General features: G+C 38.3%; 1 protein-coding gene across 5 annotated transcripts in view; it reads left to right on the top strand.

Annotated features, from left to right (window-relative positions):
* frmpd4 (FERM and PDZ domain containing 4) overlaps positions 1–23398 on the top strand; it is a 98240-nt gene that overhangs the window by 53650 nt on the left and 21192 nt on the right. For 4 of the 5 annotated variants that reach the window (XM_057851790.1, XM_057851791.1, XM_057851792.1 and 1 more), the window contains exons 2-5: positions 11847–11963; positions 21639–21799; positions 21981–22083; positions 23207–23252. In XM_057851790.1, the coding sequence (XP_057707773.1) occupies positions 11847–11963; positions 21639–21799; positions 21981–22083; positions 23207–23252 (427 nt within the window). Of the gene's footprint in view, positions 1–11846; positions 11964–12021; positions 12309–21638; positions 21800–21980; positions 22084–23206; positions 23253–23398 lie in introns of those variants that run through there. The other variant, XM_057851796.1, reaches the window with a different exon arrangement.

The raw sequence follows: 23398 nt of genomic DNA, 5'->3' as shown, positions 1-23398 counted from the left end.
CCGACCTCACAGACCAAATTCACTGGACGTCTATCAACATCAGTGGCAGTCATGGTGGCATGCAGAAACGATCGGATGGTGTTATTTCAACGTGAATTAATCTACTGAAATGGCTGGGTGCCTGAGTGGTTAGCATGTCCGCCTGTCAGTTCTGAGATCAAGGGTTTGAATGTTCCACCCTTTCCTCCGGTTTCCTCCCACTTCCCAAGAACATGCGTGCTAAGCTGATTGAACACTCCAAATTGTCCATAGGTAATAGTGTGTGCATGAATGGTTGTTGATCTAGTTGTTCCCTGTGATTGGCTGGCAACCAATTCAGGGTGTACTCATGCCCATTGTTAGCTGGGATAGGATCCAGCCCCTCCACAGCCCTCATGAAGATAAGCAAGATGAATTATAACAAAGAAGATGAATGAATGAATCTATTGAATGGATGGCGAGCACATTTCATCACTCATGTTCATTATTCACACATGAAATTATTGACTACCAACTAGAACCTGGATTTAAGTGAAACAGACAGCCATATACAAAGTGTACCATGGATATTTGACTTTTTAAACATCCCTGGAACTTCAGAAATCTTTCCATTTCAAGTTCGTACTTTTCACATAAGGAACAAAGATATTTCTTTCTATAATCATATTGTTTACGTGAAATTAAAAAGCTAATACTTTTTTAAGGGAAGGACAACACCAGGTGGACATGACATCCATGTGAAGTATGGTTCCTTCAAGTAATGAAGTATGCAAATTACTAATTTTTTAGATATCTGATAATGGAGAAAATAATGTTCAAACACAAAAAATAAAACTGCTGACAGGCCATTTTTTTATGTCAGTTAAACCCTTGCACATACACACTGATAAACTATTTCACAATGAAGGGTCGGTAATTCGGATTACTAACAATTAATTGGATATTAAGCATCAGAAAAATAAATTCTTTAATTTTGAAGTTATTAAAAAAACATTACTTGCGCTGAGACAGACATAATAAAGGTGGTGTCTATCCTAATAAGATTTATTTTAAAGCAACACTAAGTAACTTTCAACATTTATAAAATATTTTCATAGCATTTTTTTTAATATGTCGACTGACAATTAGTTGAATGACATCTCTTTTATATCTTGAGGGCGTCTGTATCGCTTTCACCTGCACTAACTAACTTTGATGAGGGTGGTAGGAAACCTGCCACACACACAAAAAAAAAACTACAAATGTGCTGACTGCTATACGGCATATGTCACTTCCCCTTTTCCCCATTGATTATAAAGACAGAAGTCGATGCGAATGCTTTCGCACGAATTCTGCAAAGATGGCAGAGCAAAAAAAGAGACAAAAAGTCTGTCTGGCGTGGAAAAAAATGGCAGGCTACCAAGATATACAGTATAAACATTGGCCCGGGTTTCGCTCGCTGCCGTGACATCCTCTTCCCCCAAGCAGCACTGACGAGTTTGGGTGGGGTGCAGTGGTTAGCTACACGGTCGCTAATTGTCATATGCTATTGTTTAGCCACAACTGGATTCACTACCATATTACTATTTATCTTTCACACAGCCGCTGGAATGAGAAATGTTGTTTAATCCATCTGCAGGCGACGGGGAGATTGAGTTTTGATTGATTGATGATTTATCGACACTGTACAGGTATGCGCTGGTCCTCATAGGAAACGTCTTCCTTAGGGCAAAACACTACCGCTTTTGTCCACCGGCGTCGCTAAGGTTAAACAAAACTGAAAAGTTACCATGTGTTGCTTTAAACAAAATAAAACACAAAAACCATTTAAAACTTTCTGGATCTTCACTGTGCTTTCAAATTCTTTCCCAAAATTTTCCTTAAAGTGAGAGACAACACCTCGTATCAGTGACGGTTGCACTAAATATTTCAGTACAGTATGAAAATGTCATATTTTCTTAGAGCACTTAAAATGTAGAAAGTATTATTAAAATACAAAAAAATGACACCGCGCACTCGACGTCTAGCATTGTCAATGACAGCCAATGAGTTGAATGAGCATCCAGGAAGGGTTTTTAAGAAATATGTATATTTACAGTGGGGCAAATAAGTATTTAGCCAACCACTAATTGTGCAAGTTCTCCCACTTGAAAATAATTGTCAACATGGGTAAACCTCAACCATGAGAGACAGAATGTGGGGGGGGGGACAGAAAATCACATTGTTTGTTTTTTAAAGAATTTATTTGCAAATCATGGTGGAAAATAAGTATTGGTCAATACCAAAAGTTCATTTCATTACTTTGTTATGTACCCTTTGTTGGCAATAACAGAGGCCAAACGTTTTCTGTAACTGTTCACAAGCTTTTCACACACTGTTGCTGGCATTTTGGCCCGTTCCTCCATGCAGATCTCCTCTAGAACAGTGATGTTTTGGGGCTGTCGTTGGGCAACACAGACTTTCAACTCCCTCGACAGATTTTCTATGGGGTTGAGATCTGGAGACTGGCTAGGCCACTCCAGGACCTTGAAATGCTTCTTACGGAGCCACTCCTTTGTTGCCCTGGCTGTGTGTTTGTGATCATTGTCATGCTGAAAGACCCAGCCACGTCTCATCTTCAATGCCCTTGCTGATGGAAGGAGATTTTCACTCAAAATCTCTCGATACATGCCCCTATTCATTCTTTCCTTTACACAGATCAATCGTCCTGGTCCCTTTGCAGACAAACAGCCCCAAAGCATGATGTGTCCACCCCGATGGTTCACAGTAGGTATGGTGTTCTTCGGATGCAATTCAGTATTCTTTCGCCTCCAAACACGAGAACCTGTATTTCTACCTAAAAGTTCTATTTTGGTTTCATCTGACCATAACACATTCTCCCAGTCCTCTTCTGGATCATCCAAATGCTCTCTAGCGAACCGCAGATGAGCCTGGACATGTACTTTCTTCAGCAGGGGGAAACGTCTGGCAGTGCAGTATTTCAGTCCCTGGCGGCGCATTGTGTTACTGATAGTAGCCTTTGTTACTGTGGTCCCAGCTCTCTGTAGGTCATTCACTAGGTCCCCCCATGTGGTTCTGGGATTTTTGCTCACCTGTCTTTGTTATCATTTTGACGCCACGGGGTGAGATCTTGCATGGAGCCACAGATCGAGGGAGCTTATCAGTGGTCTTGTATGTCTTCCATTTTCTAATAATTGCGCCCACAGTTGATTTCTTTACACCAAGCGTTTTACCTATTGCAGATTCAGTCTTCCCAGCCTGGTGCAGGTCTACAATTTTGTCTCTGGTGTCCTTCGACAGCTCTTTGGTCTTGGCCATAGTGGAGTTTGGAATGTGACTGACTGAGCTTGTGGACAGGTGGCTTTTATACCGATAATGAGTTAAAACAGATGCCATTAATACAGGTAACGAGTGGAGCCTCATTAGACTTCGTTAGACCTCGTTAGAAGAAGTTAGACCTCTTTGACAGCCAGAAATCTTACTTGTTTGTAGGTGATCAAATACTTATTTTCCTCTCTTATTTAGAAATAAATTCTTTAAAAATCAAACAATGTGATTTTCTTGGGGGGGTATTTTCACATTCTGTCTCTCATGTTTGAGGTTTACCCATGTTGACAATTACAGGCCTCTCTAATCTTTTCAAGTAGGAGAACTTGCACAACTGGTGGTTGACTAAATACTTATTTGCCCCACTGTATATACGCGTATGTATACATATTTATACCATTTGTGCATGAAAGGGTTAAAGAAAGCTCTTTTCACTGAGATTCACATGATAAAGGTGTTGTCTTTCCTTTTAACTATGTGCACCGGCAAGTATTTGAAAGATTTCACGTATTTGTCCTATCACCAAAATGTGCAAAGATGAATGCTAAAAAAACACCTCGTTTTTGGTGCTCCGACAGCTTGCTCCCGTGTTCGCACACATCATTTGGGCTGCAGGAAATGTTCTAAATATATACCACCGAGGCCTTCTCCCAGCAAATGTGCTGTGTGTCAAATAAATCCATGCATCTGGAAACACACATACACCGCAAGCGCACTGTTGCTTTGGGAAAGGAAAGACATTGCCTCACATGAACTAGTAGAATCGTGTGTGCCGAGGCGCAAACGCTATTTCCGATACCTCGTCACCTCCGTGTGTTTTGGGGCAAAACGCTGCAGTGGTGCTGATGAGATGGCGTTCACATCTTATGTCACGGGCACGTGTGCACATGCGAGCGGGGCGTGCTAGCAGACACGGGCCACATTAACATACGCACTCATGCGAACACGATGGCGCTGCACACAACTTATTATGGCCGCTACAATAACTAGGGAAGCATTTAGAGGGTGAGACATGGAGGCTATGAATAATGGATGCAAAGAGCACTGTTACACGGAAGACAAGCCATTGAAGTGACATAACTTACTGCCACTGCTTTTATAGCAAATCCAGTGTGCAGACAAAAACATAAAGGTAGAGAAATTTGTTTTGATTCAATTACAGGTAGAAATTCTTTTGACAACTTGTGCCGAAGGGCAGGAAGCGGTCACACCGGTTGGTAAATTTCGGGAGGGATGTAGGAGCTGTAATAGTCAAAAATGCAAAGACCACATTTGTAAACCGTCAAGCAAAGGCCGTCATGACTGAGGAATAAAGAACAAGTAAAGTCTAAGATGTTCAAGGACAAGAGATTGAGTCAAAACCAAGCATGGAGGCGATCGGTCAAAGTAAAACCAAGAAATTAAATAGGTCCTGTCAAGTCATGATCAAAGCCAAGACTACAGCAGTTTATCAATACCAAGCTCAACAAGATTGAACTTGTGAACACTATGAGTCTAGACTTGGAAAGTTCCCGAAAATGGGAAGATGGTGGCCATTTCTCAATATCAAGTATTGCAAGTTCTAACTTGTGAACTCCACTTGGAAATGCATCCTGGAATACGAACCACACAAGTCTCCACTCATGCATCTTTGATGAGATGGACAGGGAGATAAATCTGTACATCCGGGTTATTCGACCAGAGATGACCAAATATGAACTTTGGAATTTGAACAGTACCTGTCCTGACATGGATGTTGTTTTTCAAGTCCCCAAGAACAGAAAAAGAAAAGAACGCATATTGACAAACAGCTCATGTCTTAGAATAGACCATGGGTAAAGGAAAGTCAAGAGTAGGGACAGAAATCAAGACCAAGGGTTCGATGAGATGAGATTGTACCAAGGACAAGACAATGTGAGGGCATTACACAGATGTAAGATGACCAAGTCCAATCAGGAAAAAGACTTGAAGGAGATGATAGAGTTCCTCATTTCCAAAGCTGAGGTCACGTGAGACCCTCTTCTAGAGCAGATGAGACAAAGTCAAGACTAGAACATTTAAGAAATGATACAAATTCAAGACCAAAACTGAGAAATTTGAACGAACAAAACTCTAACGAGATGAAAACAATTCAAAATCATGGCTCTAGCCAATCAAACAGTCAAGAATTATACAATTTTAGAAAAACTTTTAAATATTTTTCAGGGAACACTATCAAAAATGCTGTTTTCCCTGACTCTTTAACCCACACAGAGTATCACAAAAGTGAGTACACCCCTCGCATTTCTGCAGATATTTAAGCCCGCAAACAGTTTGCTGAAAACATGTCACCAAAGAACATGGATTACTCGAACCATGTCCTATGGTCTGATGAGACGGGCGGGCTTCCTTGTGTACCGTCTTCAGAAGAGGCTTCCTCCTGGGGTGACAGCCATGCACACCAATTTGATGTAGAGTGCAGTGTGTGGTCTCAGCATTAACAGGCTGCCCCCACCTCTTCAATCGCTGCAGCAATGCTGACAGCACTCCTGTAACGAGTCAGATGACATTTTGGAGGGAAAATGACAAGCAGTACTCAATTTGGACATTTAGGGATGTACGTAGTTTCTAAGGGGTGTACTCACTTTTGTTGCCAGGGGTTTAGATATTAATGGCTATATTTTGAGTTATTTTGAGAGGAAAATAAATTAACTCTATTATATAAGCTGTACACAGACTACTTGTCATTGTGTCAAAGTGTCCTTTTGTTAGTGTTGTCCCAATGAAGGATATACTTAAATATCTGCAGAAATGCGAGGGGTGTACTCACTTTAGTGATACACTGTATACTCACTCTTCTCCCATCACTTCAATCCCTCACTAACACCATCAAAGAGCTCTCAAAAATATGCACACAAGTCAAACAAAGTAACAAACTAAACAAATGCTTCCCACTTTTGCTAGCCATTGAATGCGCTGGCAACGTCACTGTGCACTTCAACATACTTGAGTTCACAGAACATTTATTCCTTAAAGGCCTTGAGTATTTCGTTCAATTAAGACACACTAAAATTATTCCTTTAAGTGCTTCCTTTTTCATCAGAGAAGAGTCAACAAGGACAGTTCTTGCTCAGGTGGTACAAAGTGACAAGACGATTCAGAACTCTACTGTTCTTCCACTTAATGTGAACAATAACTACTTTTGAATTCTGATTGATTCTGGAATGTCACTCAATCCCTTTGAGTTTGAGCGCATTAAAAGTTTTTAGCGGATACATTATCTGGAGTTCTTTTAGTCGGAATGTGCTGACTTTTACAAAATAAAAGCCAATTTCATGCCTGTCACAAGTCGTGAGGCATGCTTACATAATTAATTTGATTTGTATTTTTGTACTCAAGAGTTGATCAAGCTGGAATCTCCAGCCTCTTATCGCACATTAACGTCCATTAATCATTTCTTTCCACTATAATTCAGATAGACGTCCAATCTATTTCAACTGGAAGCGGATGGCTGTGAATGATCGCTGCCACCCACCCCCCAGTCCAAATGGATAGGGCATCTAAGTTAATTATGATGGAAACAAATAAGTTAATACACCACCTTGGCTCAATTTTTTTCAAGATCGTTTCTTAAGGGGACAGACAACACTTATATTAGTGTTCTTAATGTAAAAGATTGTTGCTCAAATTACACTGGTTTACAAAATTTTGGAAAATATCTGCTTCAAAGATAAAAATGCCTAAATCGTACTTGTGTTGTGTTGACATGGGTTGGAAAATAAAATATTTTAGTGCTGGTTGGCTAAAGGACGGTAAGTGTATGTCACCACGGACAAAATGTGTTTACATTAATGCATTTTGTACACTTCCAAAACACCACAATTCATGCAGTAAATTGAAAACTGCCTATTATCTCAAAAACTACTATATATCCAATTGACACACTTGACTTCATTTTTCTTTTTTAGTGAACAAAATATAGCAAAGTCTCACTACTTTTATCCAACAAGCATTTTGCTTGTAGGCCAGTGTTATTTAAGAACAGTGTTATTAATGTTGTTAATGTTAACTTTAAAAAAAAAAAAAAAAAAAAAAAAAGGAATTAGTTACAAATTACATCTCCCAATAAGTAACTGAATTAGTAACTCAGTAATTGTAAGTCATTGTAAGCGTAATTACCGTATTTTCCTCACTGTAAGGCACACCTAAAAGCTTTCGATTTTCTCAGAAGCAGATGGTGTGCCTTATAATCCGATGTGCCTTATACATCAATATTAGCTACTCATGCCATGACATTTCCTTCAGCGCAGCACCATCTACTGGATGTATAACGCAACCCCAACCACTACTACTACTACGCCTTATAGTGCGGTGTGCCCTTTATATCAAAACAGTTTTAAAATAGGCCATTCATTGAAGGTGCGCCTTATACTCCGATGCACCATATAGTGCAGAAAATAAGGTAGGTACCCAGCAAAGTAACTGGTCGACTTTACTTTTCATGTTCTACACGTTATTACATTACACATCTTTCACATCAAAGATGTTTATATTAACTGATTGAATTGAATTGATTTTTTTCATTTAAAAAAAAAATGTAGGTAACTTTTTACATTTTTTTTTAATTTCACCAATATGAGTGTAATGATATACAAACTTTAACTTTCAAATTCAGTGAGAAAAAAACCCTTTTTGTTTTTCCTTTTGTACTGAACCCGCACTGAACCGTGACCCCCGTAAAGAGGTACATACTGAACCGTGACTTGTGTGTATCGTCGCACCCCTAATATATATATATAAATATATTTTTCAATATCCAGGTGAGGCTCTGAATCTCCTGTCTGTCCTACCTTTGCTATAGTTGTTTTGATTAAAAAAACACACAAGAATACGTCATTCAAGAAAACTTTAGGGCGAGTGACAATTTTTGGGAACCCAATAAAAAAATTATAAAATTGTAGCATATCCAAGGACTATGCCAACTTGGTGAAGATAATGCACACTCAGCAGGAAAATAGTACATTATTTTTAATTCATTGTAGCCACTTGGATGCCAAGAACTGTATTTAAAAAAAAAAGCTGCCCGAGAGTTTGAGATGACGCTCGCAACACTAAATACTAATGCTAACGAGAACGCGAATGCTATGCTAACGCTCCAAGCCGCCCAGCCAATCATCATCGTGTTCGCAACAGTGTCACCACAAACTTTCCTCCTCCCCACACCAGGTCTGCTCTCTACCAGGATGCTGTGACAAAATCAGACAACTCGCGTTTCATTCAACCAAATTGTCCCCTTCACATCCTGAGTAAAGGTAACAGCGTTGCAAAGATGGGAAAATAATTAATTAGATTACTCACTACTGAAAAGAATAAAGCAATTGGAAACATCGTTAAAACACTGTTTAGGTATGCCTACGTACATTGACCTAAGTACATACTGTACATACTGATAAACTCGAGCACAGGTGCTTGTAATAATGGGTATTAATATTGTCATGAGGAAAGGCAGGCAATCTGGGATACTCGCATTTGATTGGCTAAAAACAGTACCGCATTAATAACATGTTTGCACTATATTGGGCAACTTCCTGAAAATACTTTTATTGACCAATTCTTTAGGACTAAAAGTCACACCTATTTTCATAGTTTTGACTGAACCTGTTGGCAGGTTTGTTCAGAAGTGATGGTGAAAATGAAGACTAATGGATATGGTAGTTATGGTGTGGTATACAACTTTTTTTGTTGTTTCGTTTAGGCTTTAGTTCTTTGAATAACTGTTAGAGCTACGTTAACAAACACCTATTTAGCCTGTTAACCTCCATTTTGTTGTAATTCCATAATGTGTAATGTTTGGTCTTAGTCTTTGATGAAATAAATTGCCTCCAAAATTAGGGGTGCACGATATGTATTTTTAGGGCTGTCAAAATTATCGCGTTAACGGGCGGTAATTAATTTTTTTAATTAATCACGTTAAAATATTTGACGCAATTAACGCACATGCCCCGCTCAAACAGATTAAAATGACAGCACAGTGACATGTACACTTGTTACGTGTGTTTTTTTGTGTTTTGTTGCCCTCTGCTGGCATAATGGCGAGCTACTAATTTATCTTTTGATAGAAAATTTTACAAATTTTATTAAAACGAAAACATTCAGAGGGGCTTTAATATAAAATTTCTATAACTTTTACTAACATTTATCTTTTAAGAACTAATAGTCTTTCTATCCATGGATCGCATTAACAGAATGTTAATGTTAATGCCATCTTGTTGATTTATTGTTATAATAAACAAATCCAGTACTTTTGTACAGTATGTTGAATCTATATATCCGTCTTGTGTCTTTCCATTACAACAATAATTTACAGAAAAATATGGCATATTTCATAGATGGTTTGAATTGCGATTAATTACGATTAATTAATTTTTAAGCTGTGATTAACTCGATTAAAATTTTTAATCGTTTGACAGCCCTAGTATTTTTTGAAACCGATACCGATAACTTCCTGCTCCTCAAAGCCGATACTGATATCGATTACCAATAATAAATATATAATTTTAAAATTTATATTCACCTGAATTTTTGAACACCTGGAGGTTAAAAAAATAATGGCGGACTCAACATAGATTTGCCTTTGACCTAATCATTTTTTTATGATGACATGAACATTATTATAATGAACAAAACAAAGACAAGAACAGTCTTGACTTCAAATATTTATTCTTTTTTAAATATAATTTGAGTAAATCACAATCAATTAGTCAATGTCATTGAAGATGTGTTCCTTGAACGATGAGCACTGAACTAAAACATAAACCCAACAGGTATTGTGCCTGGTCATCAGATAAAAACATTTGGTGCTACAGGAGAGGACACTGTTGTGGTCGTGGTCCATGAAACAACTTTCTTAACCTGGCAATTGTAGGACAGCAAGTCTATCAATAACCAAAAGGCCTCTCAATACAGTGTATCACAAAAGTGAGTGCACCCCTCGCATTTCTGAAGATATTTAAGTATATCTTTTCATGGGACAACACTGACAAAAAAAATGACACTTTGACACAATGAAAAGTAGTCTGTGTGCAACTTATATAAGAGAATTAATTTATTTTCCCCTCAAAATAACTATCGATGTAACTATCTAAACCCCTGGCAACAAAAGTGAGTACACCCCTTAGAAACTACGTACATCCGTAAATGTCCAAATTGAGTACTGCTTGTCATTTTCCCTCCAAAATGTCATCTGACTCGTTACAGGAGTGCTGTCAGCATTGCTGCAGAGATTGAAGAGGTGGGGGTCAGTCTGTTAGTGCTCAGACCATACGCCGCACTCTACATCAAATTGGTGTGCATGGCTGTCACCCCAGGAGGAAGCCTCTTCTGAAGACGGTACACAAGAAAGCCCGCCAGTCTCATCAGACCATAGGACATGGTTCCAGTAATCCACGTGCATTGTTGACATGTCTTCAGCAAACTGTTTGCGGGCTTTCTTGTGTACTGTCTTCAGAAGAGGCTTCCTCCTGGGGTGAAAACCATGCACACCAATTTGATGTATAGTGGTCTGAGCACTAACAGGCTGACCCCCCCACCTCTTCAATCTGACAGCACTCCTGTAACGAGTCACATGACATTTTGGAGGGAAAATGACAAGCAGTACTCAATTTGGACATTTAGGGATGTACGTAGTTTCTATGGGCTGTACTCACTTTTGTTGCCAAGGGTTTAGATATTAATGGCTATATTTTGAGTAGCGCCATAATTTCTGTGATCTTGTATGTGATCGCTATAGCCCTCGGTCATCTTTGTGAAACTTTTCAAAGGCCTCATTAAATGGTACAACCTCGGCTTTCTTAGCTGACTTTGGAATTGTATGGGCACATATATTCGCAGCTCGCGCATCCTCGTACTCTTTTAAAACACCATCAAAGCGATTGTGATCTTTTAAGTGGCTTATTAAGATGTGTTGTAGCTCAACACTTTTTCCCCTCCTTGTGGAACTTCGGTTTTGCACTTGTTAAAATTGCGAGTGAAGCGTTTTCCACTGAGAACTTTAAAAAATCCCACACTACCGACGCCATGCTTTTTTTTTTTTTAGCACACTGCCGTCATTTGAGCGTTACGTCACAAAAGGAAGCGCTTGATTTGTGGCACTCCCTCTTCTTCTCCCACACACAGTCACTGATACATTGGACTGGCAAAACAGGAGTGGAAACAAACGCACACATTCCAATCCAAAGACATCGTGCTAAAATTATTATACTGTATATTATCGGGCCTATTAATAATGTTATTGTATTGATTGGGATGACATCATAATTCCTATTATCGGACCGATAATTATCGGATGAATAATTATTGTGTAATTATATCCAAAATGTGACTTAAGCTTCAGTTCAATTTTTATGTTTTCTTCCTTTTCATTTTTTCAGCTGGTGTGACTTATACGCAGATGCTACTTATTCTCTGAAAAATACAGCACACTTTTCTCCACTATTACACATTACGAAAAGGAAATTCTGTATTTTTTCAATTTATTGAACAAGATTTTTTCCTCTGGGATGCACAGGGTAAAGGTGTTATCTGTCCCCTTCTACCTTCTGCAGCCACAGGACCAAGTCAGCAGGCTGGCCGCCCCCTTCAGGGACGTGGAGTACCTCGCAGGGACCCCCCAATGGATGGGACATGGGCACCAATAGAGAGGGGCGTGACTTCTACATCAAGTGAGTGTTTAAAGAAGCTCCTCTAACCCTCAGATGTTTCAGACCACTTGGCAAAGCTATGATTATTCCAGCAGCGTCACTGCCTCCACGGTGTCTCCATCTGTGCATTCGGAATACTGATTCGCCTTTCTCTACCCTGCTGTGCACTCTCTCTCTTTCTTTCTCTTTCTCTATACCCTGCACACCACAATCTCCCTCTTGCTCACCCACTTACAGTCTGCATGCAGTCTTAGGAATGCAGAAGAGGACTTTTTTATGTTTTACCAAATTCACCTGAGTGGGAATTTGCTGTTGCGTTGCAATTTGGCTCCTTCATCAGAGGATTCCATCTTAATTGACTGTCAGGTAAAGGTAAAAAGATGTTAAGCTTCTGTTACGCATGTCCTCTAATAATGTGAAAGTATTCTTTTGACTGCACTGCATTTTCTTGAGGTTTTCTTAACAGAGCGACTCATACTATACTATGTGTATTTATCTTCAATTTCCCTCACGGTCTCGTGTATAATCGTGATGCACCAAAGAGGAGGTGAAGCCTAGTCACCCATGGGTTGTAGCCCGGCGTGCGTGACGTGGTGAGGTGTTATATAAGACGTGAAAGTGCTGGACGCAGTCACAGAGTGCATCTGCATGAGGCAGATTCACTGTTCTGGCGTCAGACCGCGCTCGTCAAAATTTGTGGGAGACTCATGAATAATCAAATGTCCACTTGTATGTCTGTCACTGGCCATCTGAGCGTGTCCAGACCGCCGGGCACAATGCAAGTCGGTAACATTCCTTAAAGGAACACGGCCGCGTGAGAACGTCACATAAATAAAGCAGAGGCCATTTAATATTAACGGTATGTCACACATGATTAAAAGGATGAGATGCAGTCTAGGGAGTGATTCTGAAAGAATGTTAAACAATGTCAGCAAAACGGTTCAACTAAGACTTCTTGTCAGTGGCCTTGATGAAATACTGCTTAATGAAAGGAATGTAAGGATGTCACGTTCCAATAAGCTATTGAATAAATTGTAGAGTGCTTTGATTGGCAGCAAAATTAGTTCATTGACAATGTGAGGTTTGTAGAAGAAACCAAATCCGCATTCTCCAAAATATGCTTGAAATGTCCAGTACGCTGGGTTGATCCGTATAAGGGTATTGTAAGAAGTGTGTGATTTACACAAAATAGCACAGTTGCAAACACAATACACTACAGTAGTTTTCCGTTCTCTGTTGAATGCAATGTGGAAGGGAGATACAACATGTTGAGGAAGATTGAAAAAAAAAATTACAACAATAGTCAAGTTTCGGTTCAGAGATGCACTGCTCAGTAGCGCACCGATGCGTTACCAGTACCACCTCTTTACCCCAAACTGTTTAAGAGTGTCAGGATGGAGCAGGTATTTGGGAGGGGGCTCCCAAGACGAAAAAAAATGTACTAGTCCTTTCAGATTCAGCTGGATTATAAGGTGCATTAGCGCATAACTGAACGGGTTTATTTTTATACATAAGGCGCACCTGATTATGAGGCACTTTAACGCATCATTGTACTGCATTTATCATTTGTTCTTTATCTTTCAACATTTTAATTATTGTTTTAGATATTTGTATTGACTTCATTTCGCCTACGCTTATAGATTAGTCGAATTTTTTCTTTTATCCCAGACAATAGTTGGTGATTTAATTACCTGACATGTTTCGGCGAACACTTCCTCCTTCGTCAGACGGTCACTGGTGTTTGGTGTGACGCTTCTCTATCAGCTGATGGATGAAGGCGTGACTCACCTGTCAGATTGACAGGCGAGTCACGCCCTCTTCTGACCATTCACTCTCCCATGATGTGAAAAGGAGACAACAATGAGACAAAACAAGGGCAATAAAAGAACAAGCACAACAAGAACATCACAAATCAGCCATCACGATCACTGCAAAAGGGAAAACCACATCATGGAGTGGGAAAAGGCCAGTCATCTGCACCGAAGAAAACAAACATCAACGGTGGATCAGGGAGGCCACTGAGATCTGAAAGCGGGGCCCGAGGACCATCAAGAGGGACGAAGGGGCGTACATGCGCTCTACGACCTGGACCAGTCACACCTTCATCCATCAGTTGTTAAAGACATGTCACACCAAACACCAGTGATCCTCTGACGAAGGCGGAAGTGTTCGCCGAAACATGTCAGGTAATTAAGCGACCTACTATTGTCTGGGATAAAAGAAAATATTTGACTAAAGTTTTAGACATTGATTTATTTTTTATTTATTTATTTATTTATTTATAGGTTTGATAATTGATAAATGTATGTGTCGAGCACTTTAATGGAGCAGTATAAAAGAGGGAGGCTCCAGCAAAATACTTTGTAGGTTCTAGGCATGTGCCAGTATGAGATTCTGACAGTATGATAACCTTATAACCTTAAGCCAAAATATCACGGTTTCACGGTATCACTATATTGCAATTACAGCTCTAAAATGTGTTACATTATTGCCATCAGAACAAAAATAATTGAATTATTTTCCATTAAAAGCATGTGTGTATGACTCGTATCATGTTTATCTCTTTCTTAACACAGTCAGAGAGGAAAAAAACATAGGTTTTACCACTGCTAGACACACTAAACACGCTGGAGTTAACTCTCATAGCTGTTGGGAAACGTTCATGACAGTGATGACTAATCTTTAATTTTCTATAAATGTGAAATCATACTGGAGGTATTGCCTTCTCAGCAGCCACCCTCCGTAAACATGTTTTACATGTCGGTTGGACCTCCTCCTCTAAGCCGCGGCCATTTATAACTTTTTTGTAGCCGAATTATTCCCAGACCAGCGATTTCATTATCTTCGATGAGAAAAAAAAGTTCAGGAGTTTCACCTTCCCCAGCCATCGTGTAGCATAGCTGACACACTAACACTGAGCAACAACTGGTGTGGGAGGGTTGAGCCTTGCAACTGCAAGCGAGGGATTTCTCCCTGCATTTGTGGGACATAAAAAAATAGCTAATACGTAAGGGACGGTATGACAGAAAATTTTTGCGGTTTTAAAACCTTGACGTTTTAATACCACGGTATACCTTGAAACCGGTAATTAGCACATGACTTGTAGGTTCAATGCCATTAAGCACAAACAGAATTCTAAGGTGTACCTGATTATAAGCCACATTGTCATATTTTAGAAAAAAAAATAAGTTTAAATTTTTCAGACAAATGAGATGAAAGAAGACAAAAACAGTTGTTGGACAAAATAATGGGAACTCCTAACAATTTGGTATCATAATCATTGAACATAATTGTTAAAGAATGGCATGAGGAACATTCTAATGAAGTTGAGCATCTCGGATGGCCCGCACAATCCCCAAACCGCAACATTATTGAGCATTTAACATATGGTCAAATTTAGAGATTCAATTAAGAAGTCGATTTCCACCACCATTATCTCTAAAAGATTAAGAGGGTATTCTAACTGAAGAATGGCTTAAAAATTCTTTAGAAACAATTCACAAATTGCATGAATCACTACATCGGAGAATTGAGGCTGTAATTGCCGCAAAAGGCAGACGTACACCATATTAAATTAGTTTTTGTTGATTTTTTAAGGTGTTTCCATTTCTGTCCAAACATGTATGTATTTACAGGTTAGCCGTGTTTGCATTAAGTGTGTAAATGGATAGAGAAATGTGCAAAACCACTCACTTTTGGTACACGCTCTGGCTGAAGCATTTTGTTCTTAAATGTGGGGAAATGGATTATAATACTTGAAACAAAAATCAAAGGACCATGAGTCATTATTTGTGAACACGGTGAAAAAAAATAAGCAGTTATAAGCAGAGAAGAGGGATAAACAAGGCGCTGTCCTTTCTGAAATGTAAATTGATTTTGTGGAGCAAATGTTGTCGGCGTGTGCCGTGGTTGTCTGCTTTGGGGCGGTAGTCCATTAAACAAAATCAAATGCAAATGCGCACAAGGCGCAAAAGTTGTCTGCACATCTTTCTCGAGATATCCTGCTAAAAATCATCACAGAGCTATGCTTGCTGTTAATGGGTATAATTAGGGGTCATCACATACATGGCTGTTTGCACAACGGGAAAGAAGCCATGTTTAGCAGGTGGCTGGAGACAGTACAGGTCCATATGGTTGACAATCTGTTGACTTCCTCAATTGGAGAGGTGAAAAAATGTAAATGTTAAGTGTATATAACGTGACCTAAAAATAAATTCTCAGCTTTTTTCACCTCTTCCTCCAACACCACCCACTCCTTTATGTTTTTTAATGAGATGATACGAACAAAGGACGGAGTAAGCTTAAAGACAAGTTTTTAAAATGTTAAATGTTGAACAAAACTAGTGTAAATACAGTGCAAAACCTATGTCTTGAATATAATCTTTACCTCCCCATTTGTGCTGTCAGCCCCTAAATACAAGTAAATAATAAATAAATAAAATAATAAATAAAAGAAACCATTTTTCATGGAATCATCTATTGAATAACTAGTTCCCAGATTTCCGTGTTTGCAAAATAAAAACTACAAAAAAAAAAAAAAAAAAAATTACTTAAATGCTTTAAAAATAATATGGAGGTTGTAATGGTCTTTGTATAAAAAATGTGAAGAAACAGCCAGAGTGTACATACTTAAATTTATGGTAAACATTTCCAAGAATCATAAAAGTAAAGGCTTGTAAGGAGATTTCATTGTAAACTGTGCAAAATCTTTTAGGCTTTCAATTAAAAACAACAAAATCAGTTACAAATACAGTCCAAGACGGACCACACTTAAAGGAAACCTCGGACTTAAAGACTTGTAGGCTCTACTAAGCCACAATTGGTCTCTTTTACTAAAATATGTTATTAGAAACACTTAAAATATTGCCATTTATTTAATAATCTATAGCAGGGGTCCCCAAACTTTTTCCTGTGAGGGCCACATAACTTTTCCCTTCTCTGATGAGGGGCCGGGGTCAGTTTGTAACAGAAAAGGTGTGACAATTACAGGAGTGACAAAATGTAAAGATTTATTGTTTTTCAGAAAGACCCAATCAAATAACCCTTTCTGGATTCTTCATGGAACAAAAGTAAATAAAATAATAATATAATATAATATAATAATAAATAATAATAACATTATTAATAAAACAGGTAATAACCAAATAACCCTCTCTGGGTTCGTCACAGAAAAAAGCCAGGAAATAAATAACACTATTGAAAAAAAATAATAATAATTTTTTTCCCCCCAATTTTTTCCAATTTTTTTTTTTTTTTCAGGTTTTTTTTTCAGGGGGCCGGACCAAATGTGGAGGCGGGCCATATCTGGCCCGCGGGCCGTAGTTTAGGGACCCCTGATCTATAGTATTTAGTACATGTTTTGACCTACGGAGGGCGCCTTGTTTTAAGGACGCTTGGGGTGATGACATAGATTGTCACTGTCACATGACGAATACTACCGGTTTACTGCAATTCCTTCTACACGGTCATTGGTTAAAGGCGGCGAGTACTTACTATTTGTGTTTTTAATGAGTCTTTTATTACATTTTCATTGCCTCAAAATACTTTTTGTGTTTCCCTCTCATACTTTTAAGCATTGGGATTTCCTGTGGTAGCTTTAAAGCAGATTGTTGATCTATTGACCACATTAGTCACGTAGCATAAATAAACCACCCTTATTTGATATTACTATGTTCAAGTATTTTCTTAAGACATCTTTATTATGTTCTGTCTGTATGCATCTAAACAAAACAAGCTAAAAGCGCACGGTAGTACTTTGGGTGTCAAATTCGCCTCTTGTAAGACGTTTCGCTGGTGTAGCACATTTTAGCAGAACATTTTTTTTCTTACTCTCATCTCGTCTCATCCCGTCTTTCCTGTTTATTTTGATTTTGCTGCTCGTTTTGTGAAATACCGACAGTGCTGTCATGCTCATTAATGTTCCTCTCAGTTTCAAATTGAAAGGAATAAACAGATGACATGTTTATGTCGCTAGTCATACTGTGGAATTGCGGCAGCGTAACCATGTGACGTCACCACCCTGCAACGTCAACAACAATGGCATAACGCACGCTACATGTCAAAAAAGACGAAAAAAACAAGCCGACCTAAGCATAGCCTTCGTTTTTTTATCGACACATTTTTCTAATGCGAATGACAATGACATTCTCCTGTTTCAACAACCTTTACAACCTCCCTTTACCACCACATGCCCTGTCTATCTTATACTGTATATTATATCGTCTGGTTGTCTTATGTCTCTGACCGTTCTTTTGGGCAATTTACATTGCTATTTTTGTGTAGCGATCGCAAATGCTATTCGTTGAGAGCCAACGAACACTTAATTTTTTCATGAATAACAAATCTTAATTCTACAGTTTATTTACACTTCCCCCTGACAAAAGTTTTTTTTTTTTTTTTTTTTTACACAACAGAAAAGGTAACAGTGGCAGTCAGATCCATTTTAATCCTTTTCAAGGCATTCATTGTCAGACAGAAGCAGCACGGCACAACGCCACGCTAAAAAATAAGTTTAAAATATTAAAATCGCTTACCTCTTTGTCCTCTGAAGGAGCATGCCAACCCAACAAAATGTTTACTGCATATGAAATGTGAATGGCTTCACCTTGGCTTCACCTAGCTGTAGTTAAACGTCCTTGCAAGTTGATTAATTCTTCACATTTTTTCCTCCCAGTTTTTGGTTTCGAGAAACGTATGAAGAAAATATCCTTCATATGTCGTAATGTCTAGAGTCGTTTCTACAAGTTCCAAAAAAGTCTTGTGTGATCGGCATGTTCGATTACCCGAGAAAAGTAACAGAAATAATGTTACTTCTATGAGAGGGCGGGTCTATAACGTCCCACTTCCGCTTTACTTCCGCTTTACGATGCGACGTCACGGTCTAAAAATAGCATTCGCGTGGTACGCTATTGCGACCTACTAGTTAAACTAATTTTACAAATTGTATAAAAGCGAAAACATGAAGAAGGGTTTCAATATCAAATTACCGTATTTTTTGGACTATACGTCGCACCGGAGTATAAGTCGCATTTTTGGGGGGAAATTTATTTTTTTGGACCAGCACCAAGAACAGACATGTCATCTTGAAAGGCAATTTAAAATACAATAGAGAACAACAGGCTGAATAGGTGTACGGTATGCTAACTTTACGTGACGCTAAAAGTTAGATCGGGCCTAAAAAATCCAGCCCGACCCGACCGGCCCGCGGGTATTAAAGCCTGACGCGGCACGAGCCCAATCAATTAACTTGATTTGCTTGCCCGAGCCCGAAAAAAACTGAAATTTTACGTTTTATTTGTAGGCACGAGCCCAAAAAAAAATGAAATTTTATGTTTTATTTGTGAGGACTCAGGAGAAGGAGGAAATGCGGGGATGCGATGCATGGTTGCGTTTTGTGTGATCACGTTTATGATGATGCCGTTGCATATATGCATAATGATAACATATTAAAGCCTGTCTTTTGTAACGAATTCTCCCAGTTAAACAAGACTGGAAGATATTCAATGAACATTTATATTTTTCTATTTGCGTGTCTGTTCTAACAGGCGGATAGTGGATTTGACATTTATTTTAATCTCCTTGAGTAGCCAGAAAAAAAAACGCACATTTTCTCAATGTTTAAATAGTCTACATATTTTCATGATCATTATAAATGCATTTACACAACGAAATAACGCTGGAAAAGTTTGTTAAATATATTTCTCGTATGAGACCAAAGCGCCACATTCGCATACATTCAGCGAAGCTGACACAGGTTTCCTAAAGCATCTTCAACAATCAATTTGAATCCTTTCCATATCCCACTCCTACTGCAGTTGTTTGCTTTCCAATTCCCCTTTCTTTAGTTTGTCTTTCTCTCCTATAGCTGCTCCATATCGAAAAGGAAATACCAGGATGCGCGCGGAGGGCGCCAAGGCGCGGGAGGGGAAGATTGAAAAGAGAGCCACTGCGTTCACGTGCACACACAGCGCCTTCTCTGTTTTATCCAAATTATTTATTTTATTTGACATCATACATCGTTTTAGTATAAATATAAGAATATACGTATATTTTAGGGCTGTCAAACGATTAAAAATTTTAATCGAGTTAATTACAGCTTAAAAATTAATTAATCGTAATTAATTGCAATTAATCGCAATTCAAACCATCTCTAAAATATGCTATATTTTTATGTTAAATTATTTTTGGAATGGAAAGATAAGACACACGACGGATATATACATACAACATACTGTACATCAGTACTGTATTTGTTTATTGTAACAATAAATCCACAAATGGCATTATTAACATTCTTTCTGTTAAAGTGATCCACGAATAGAAAGACTTGTAGTTCTTAAACAATAAATGTTATAGTTAGAAGTTATAGTAATTTTATATTAAAACCCCTCTTTATGTTTTCGTTTTAATAAAATTTGTAAAATTTTCAATCAAAAGTAGAGTTAATATAATAATAATAAGAAGAATAAATATAACAATAATAAAAATTGAGTGAAAAGTTTTACGTGTATTTTGCATAGCTATTTTGATATGGAATGCCAGTTAATTTTGCATTGTTGTTTAACTGTGTGTCAGAATAGGGCCTCATTACTATAGATTGGAGTGCTTTTTGTGAACTTTTTTTTTTTTTTTGAGAGATAGGAATATTATTTTTGTTGTGCTTTCACTAAACGATACTTATGTTTGTTGTGAAGGAGTTGCCGAAGCCAATAAACTGCGCAGTCCAAAGAACGCCTGTGTCTACTCGCCTTTACTGTATAACATATACTATCTGTACATATCTCACCCAAAATACAACAAGAGACACATAATTGCCACTAAAAGAAAGAAAACTTACCGAAATATGTGTGGAGCACAAATAGCAATTTGCATTGCATTGTGAATACAGCATAAATGTCTCACAATTACTAATTCTCCCACGTTTAGAAGAAATAACATGAGTATGGAACGGCGCTGCCCCTAAGCAGCCGGTGGCATTCTCTTCACTCTTAATGTCCATAAACGGCCTCATTGTAATCTGTTTGAGGCAATATGCGAGCGGGTCATTCATTGCATGCGTTAATTGCGTCAAATATTTTAACGTGATTAATTTAAAAAATTAATTAACGCCCGTTAACGCGATAATTTTGACAGCCCTAGTATATTTATATTAAAAAAGTTAGCGAGAGAATTCGGCCCGACCCGACCGTAAATAATCACACATAAGTCGCTTCGGACTGCCAAACTATGAAAAAAACTGTGACTTATAGTCCGAAAAATACGGTATTTTAACTTATAATAACGTTTATCTTTTAAGTCTTTCCATCCGTGGATCCCTTTAAAAAGCCTTCCTATTTTTCTTCAAATTTTGTTTTTAATGGCATATGTGAGTATTCTGTGAGTATTCTCCGTCCTCACTCAGAAATCAACAGTCACTAAGCTATTCGGTGTTGTGCTGCACCTTCTCCCCTTTTCTTGATTTTGCTGTGCCTTTGTGTCATGACTGGTTAATTGTTAGTAATTACTGCAGAATAGCACATGTGTCAAGAATAAATGTGAATTACACACTGCTGCCGAGGCCCAAAGCTTTAATTATCAACATTGCTGGCACCGTACAGATTGTGCTTGTGATTTTGTGCTGTAAAATGTTCAAAGATGAAGCTACAAAAAAATTATTTCCATTCAGTTATGAATGTTCTTCTTATCTCAATTTAACAGCCAATTCAGCCAAAGCAGCTCCCTGGAAGAGGTTCGCCTAGATGGAGACAAGTTTGTCCCACCAGCACCCCGAAAGGTGGAGATGAGACGAGATCCGGTTCTCGGTTTTGGCTTCGTGGCAGGCAGTGAAAAACCAGTAGTGGTTCGCTCAGTCACACCAGGTAAAGTGACTCAGCTTTTACTCTATCAGTGACTCATCCGATTCAACAACTAATCAACACTTTATCCTGGAGGAGGGAAAATACTCCCAAAAAGCAGACAGGCAAAATTCATTGCAGGTTTAACTTACTTCAACGATTCATCATTTTTAACAAGACAGGTTGTGATTTGTAATCTGAACAGGGGGTCCATCAGAAGGCAAGCTGATCCCAGGAGACGAGATCATCATGATCAATGATGAACCAGTCAGTTCCGCACCCAGGGAGAGGGTTATTGACCTTGTCAGGTAGGACAACACATAAAGACATTTTTAATCTTCCCCTTAACACTGTTAGGCAGCTTTCTTGCATTTTCGCGCAAAGTAGAAAACCTTCAAATCAGCCAAAATAAACAGTGGAACCTCTCACGTCATACACGTTGAAATTTGAACGCCAAAGTTGTCTCTAAAGCTGCACAAAGCCTGGAGTTCTGCATTTTTTTTGCAAATCCAGAAAATTTGACAGATTTCATTAAAGTTTGCAAGGTTTAAAATATCAGTCCATCCATCCATTCTCTGAACCAGTTATTCACACTAGAGTCATGCGTGTGTTGGAGCCTATACCAGCTGGTTTAGGTGGGAAGCAGGGTACAGCCTGAACTGGTTGCCAGACAGACGCAGGGCACATAGTCACCATTTCTACTCACGTTCACAACTCCAGACAATTTACAACAGCGATGTCAGATTCATGTTTGACAAAGGCCACATCGTAATTTTCATTTACTTCAGAGGACAATTTTGATAGACGATTAACCTCTGAGAGGTTTTGTTGACCTTTCTCCAAATCTATTTTTCTTGATTTGAAATATTCTTTATTTTTTGTTGCAATTTTTTTGTTTCCAAAGAATTATGAGGGGAAAAACAGTAAATAATCTTTTTCATTTATCATTTTCAAGTTTTCATTTACTGATCATTTATTTGCATTTTTAAATATGAAAACAAAAAAATGGAGGGAAAAAACAATAAATATTCTCAGTTTTAAATGTATTTTTAATGGGGGTTTTTTTTCAGTGATTAAAAAAATGGGAAAAAAATGGAAAAATAACTGTTTATATTCTCTTTTTTAATTATTAAATTAGAAAAAATATTATTATTATTTTTTTTTTTTTTAAATAAGGGGAAAACTGTAATTATCTGATTTATCTCGTCCTCAATCTTTCAAAGAGGACCACACCAATTTTATCTAAATTTTAGTTTAGCAAGAACCATGAAGTTGATGCACATGAGTTAGTTTCACGGGGCACGCAAAACGATGTGCTGAGGCAGATCTTGCCCACGGGCCTTGAGTTTGACACATTGGAGTCTTCAAATGACCTAATATGCTTTCAAATCAAAGGATAAGGATGTAATCTATCAATGCTATATTTTACAGGAGCTGCAAGGAGTCCATATTGTTGACAGTTGTTCAGCCCTACCCCGTAAGTGTCTTCCAGTTAGATGCTTATTTCGTGAGAACTGATATGAAAACATGTCATCCATAATCATTAGCCAAATGTACTTTCACTGCAAAGGTTATTGTGTCTTTCCATGTTGTCACGTCATACCCTTTGAAAAACTCGGATCA

The sequence above is a fragment of the Corythoichthys intestinalis genome, chromosome 12, assembly GCF_030265065.1.
Source record: "Corythoichthys intestinalis isolate RoL2023-P3 chromosome 12, ASM3026506v1, whole genome shotgun sequence".
Classification (NCBI taxonomy): domain Eukaryota; kingdom Metazoa; phylum Chordata; class Actinopteri; order Syngnathiformes; family Syngnathidae; genus Corythoichthys; species Corythoichthys intestinalis.
This window is presented reverse-complemented; position numbering and strand designations above follow the sequence as displayed.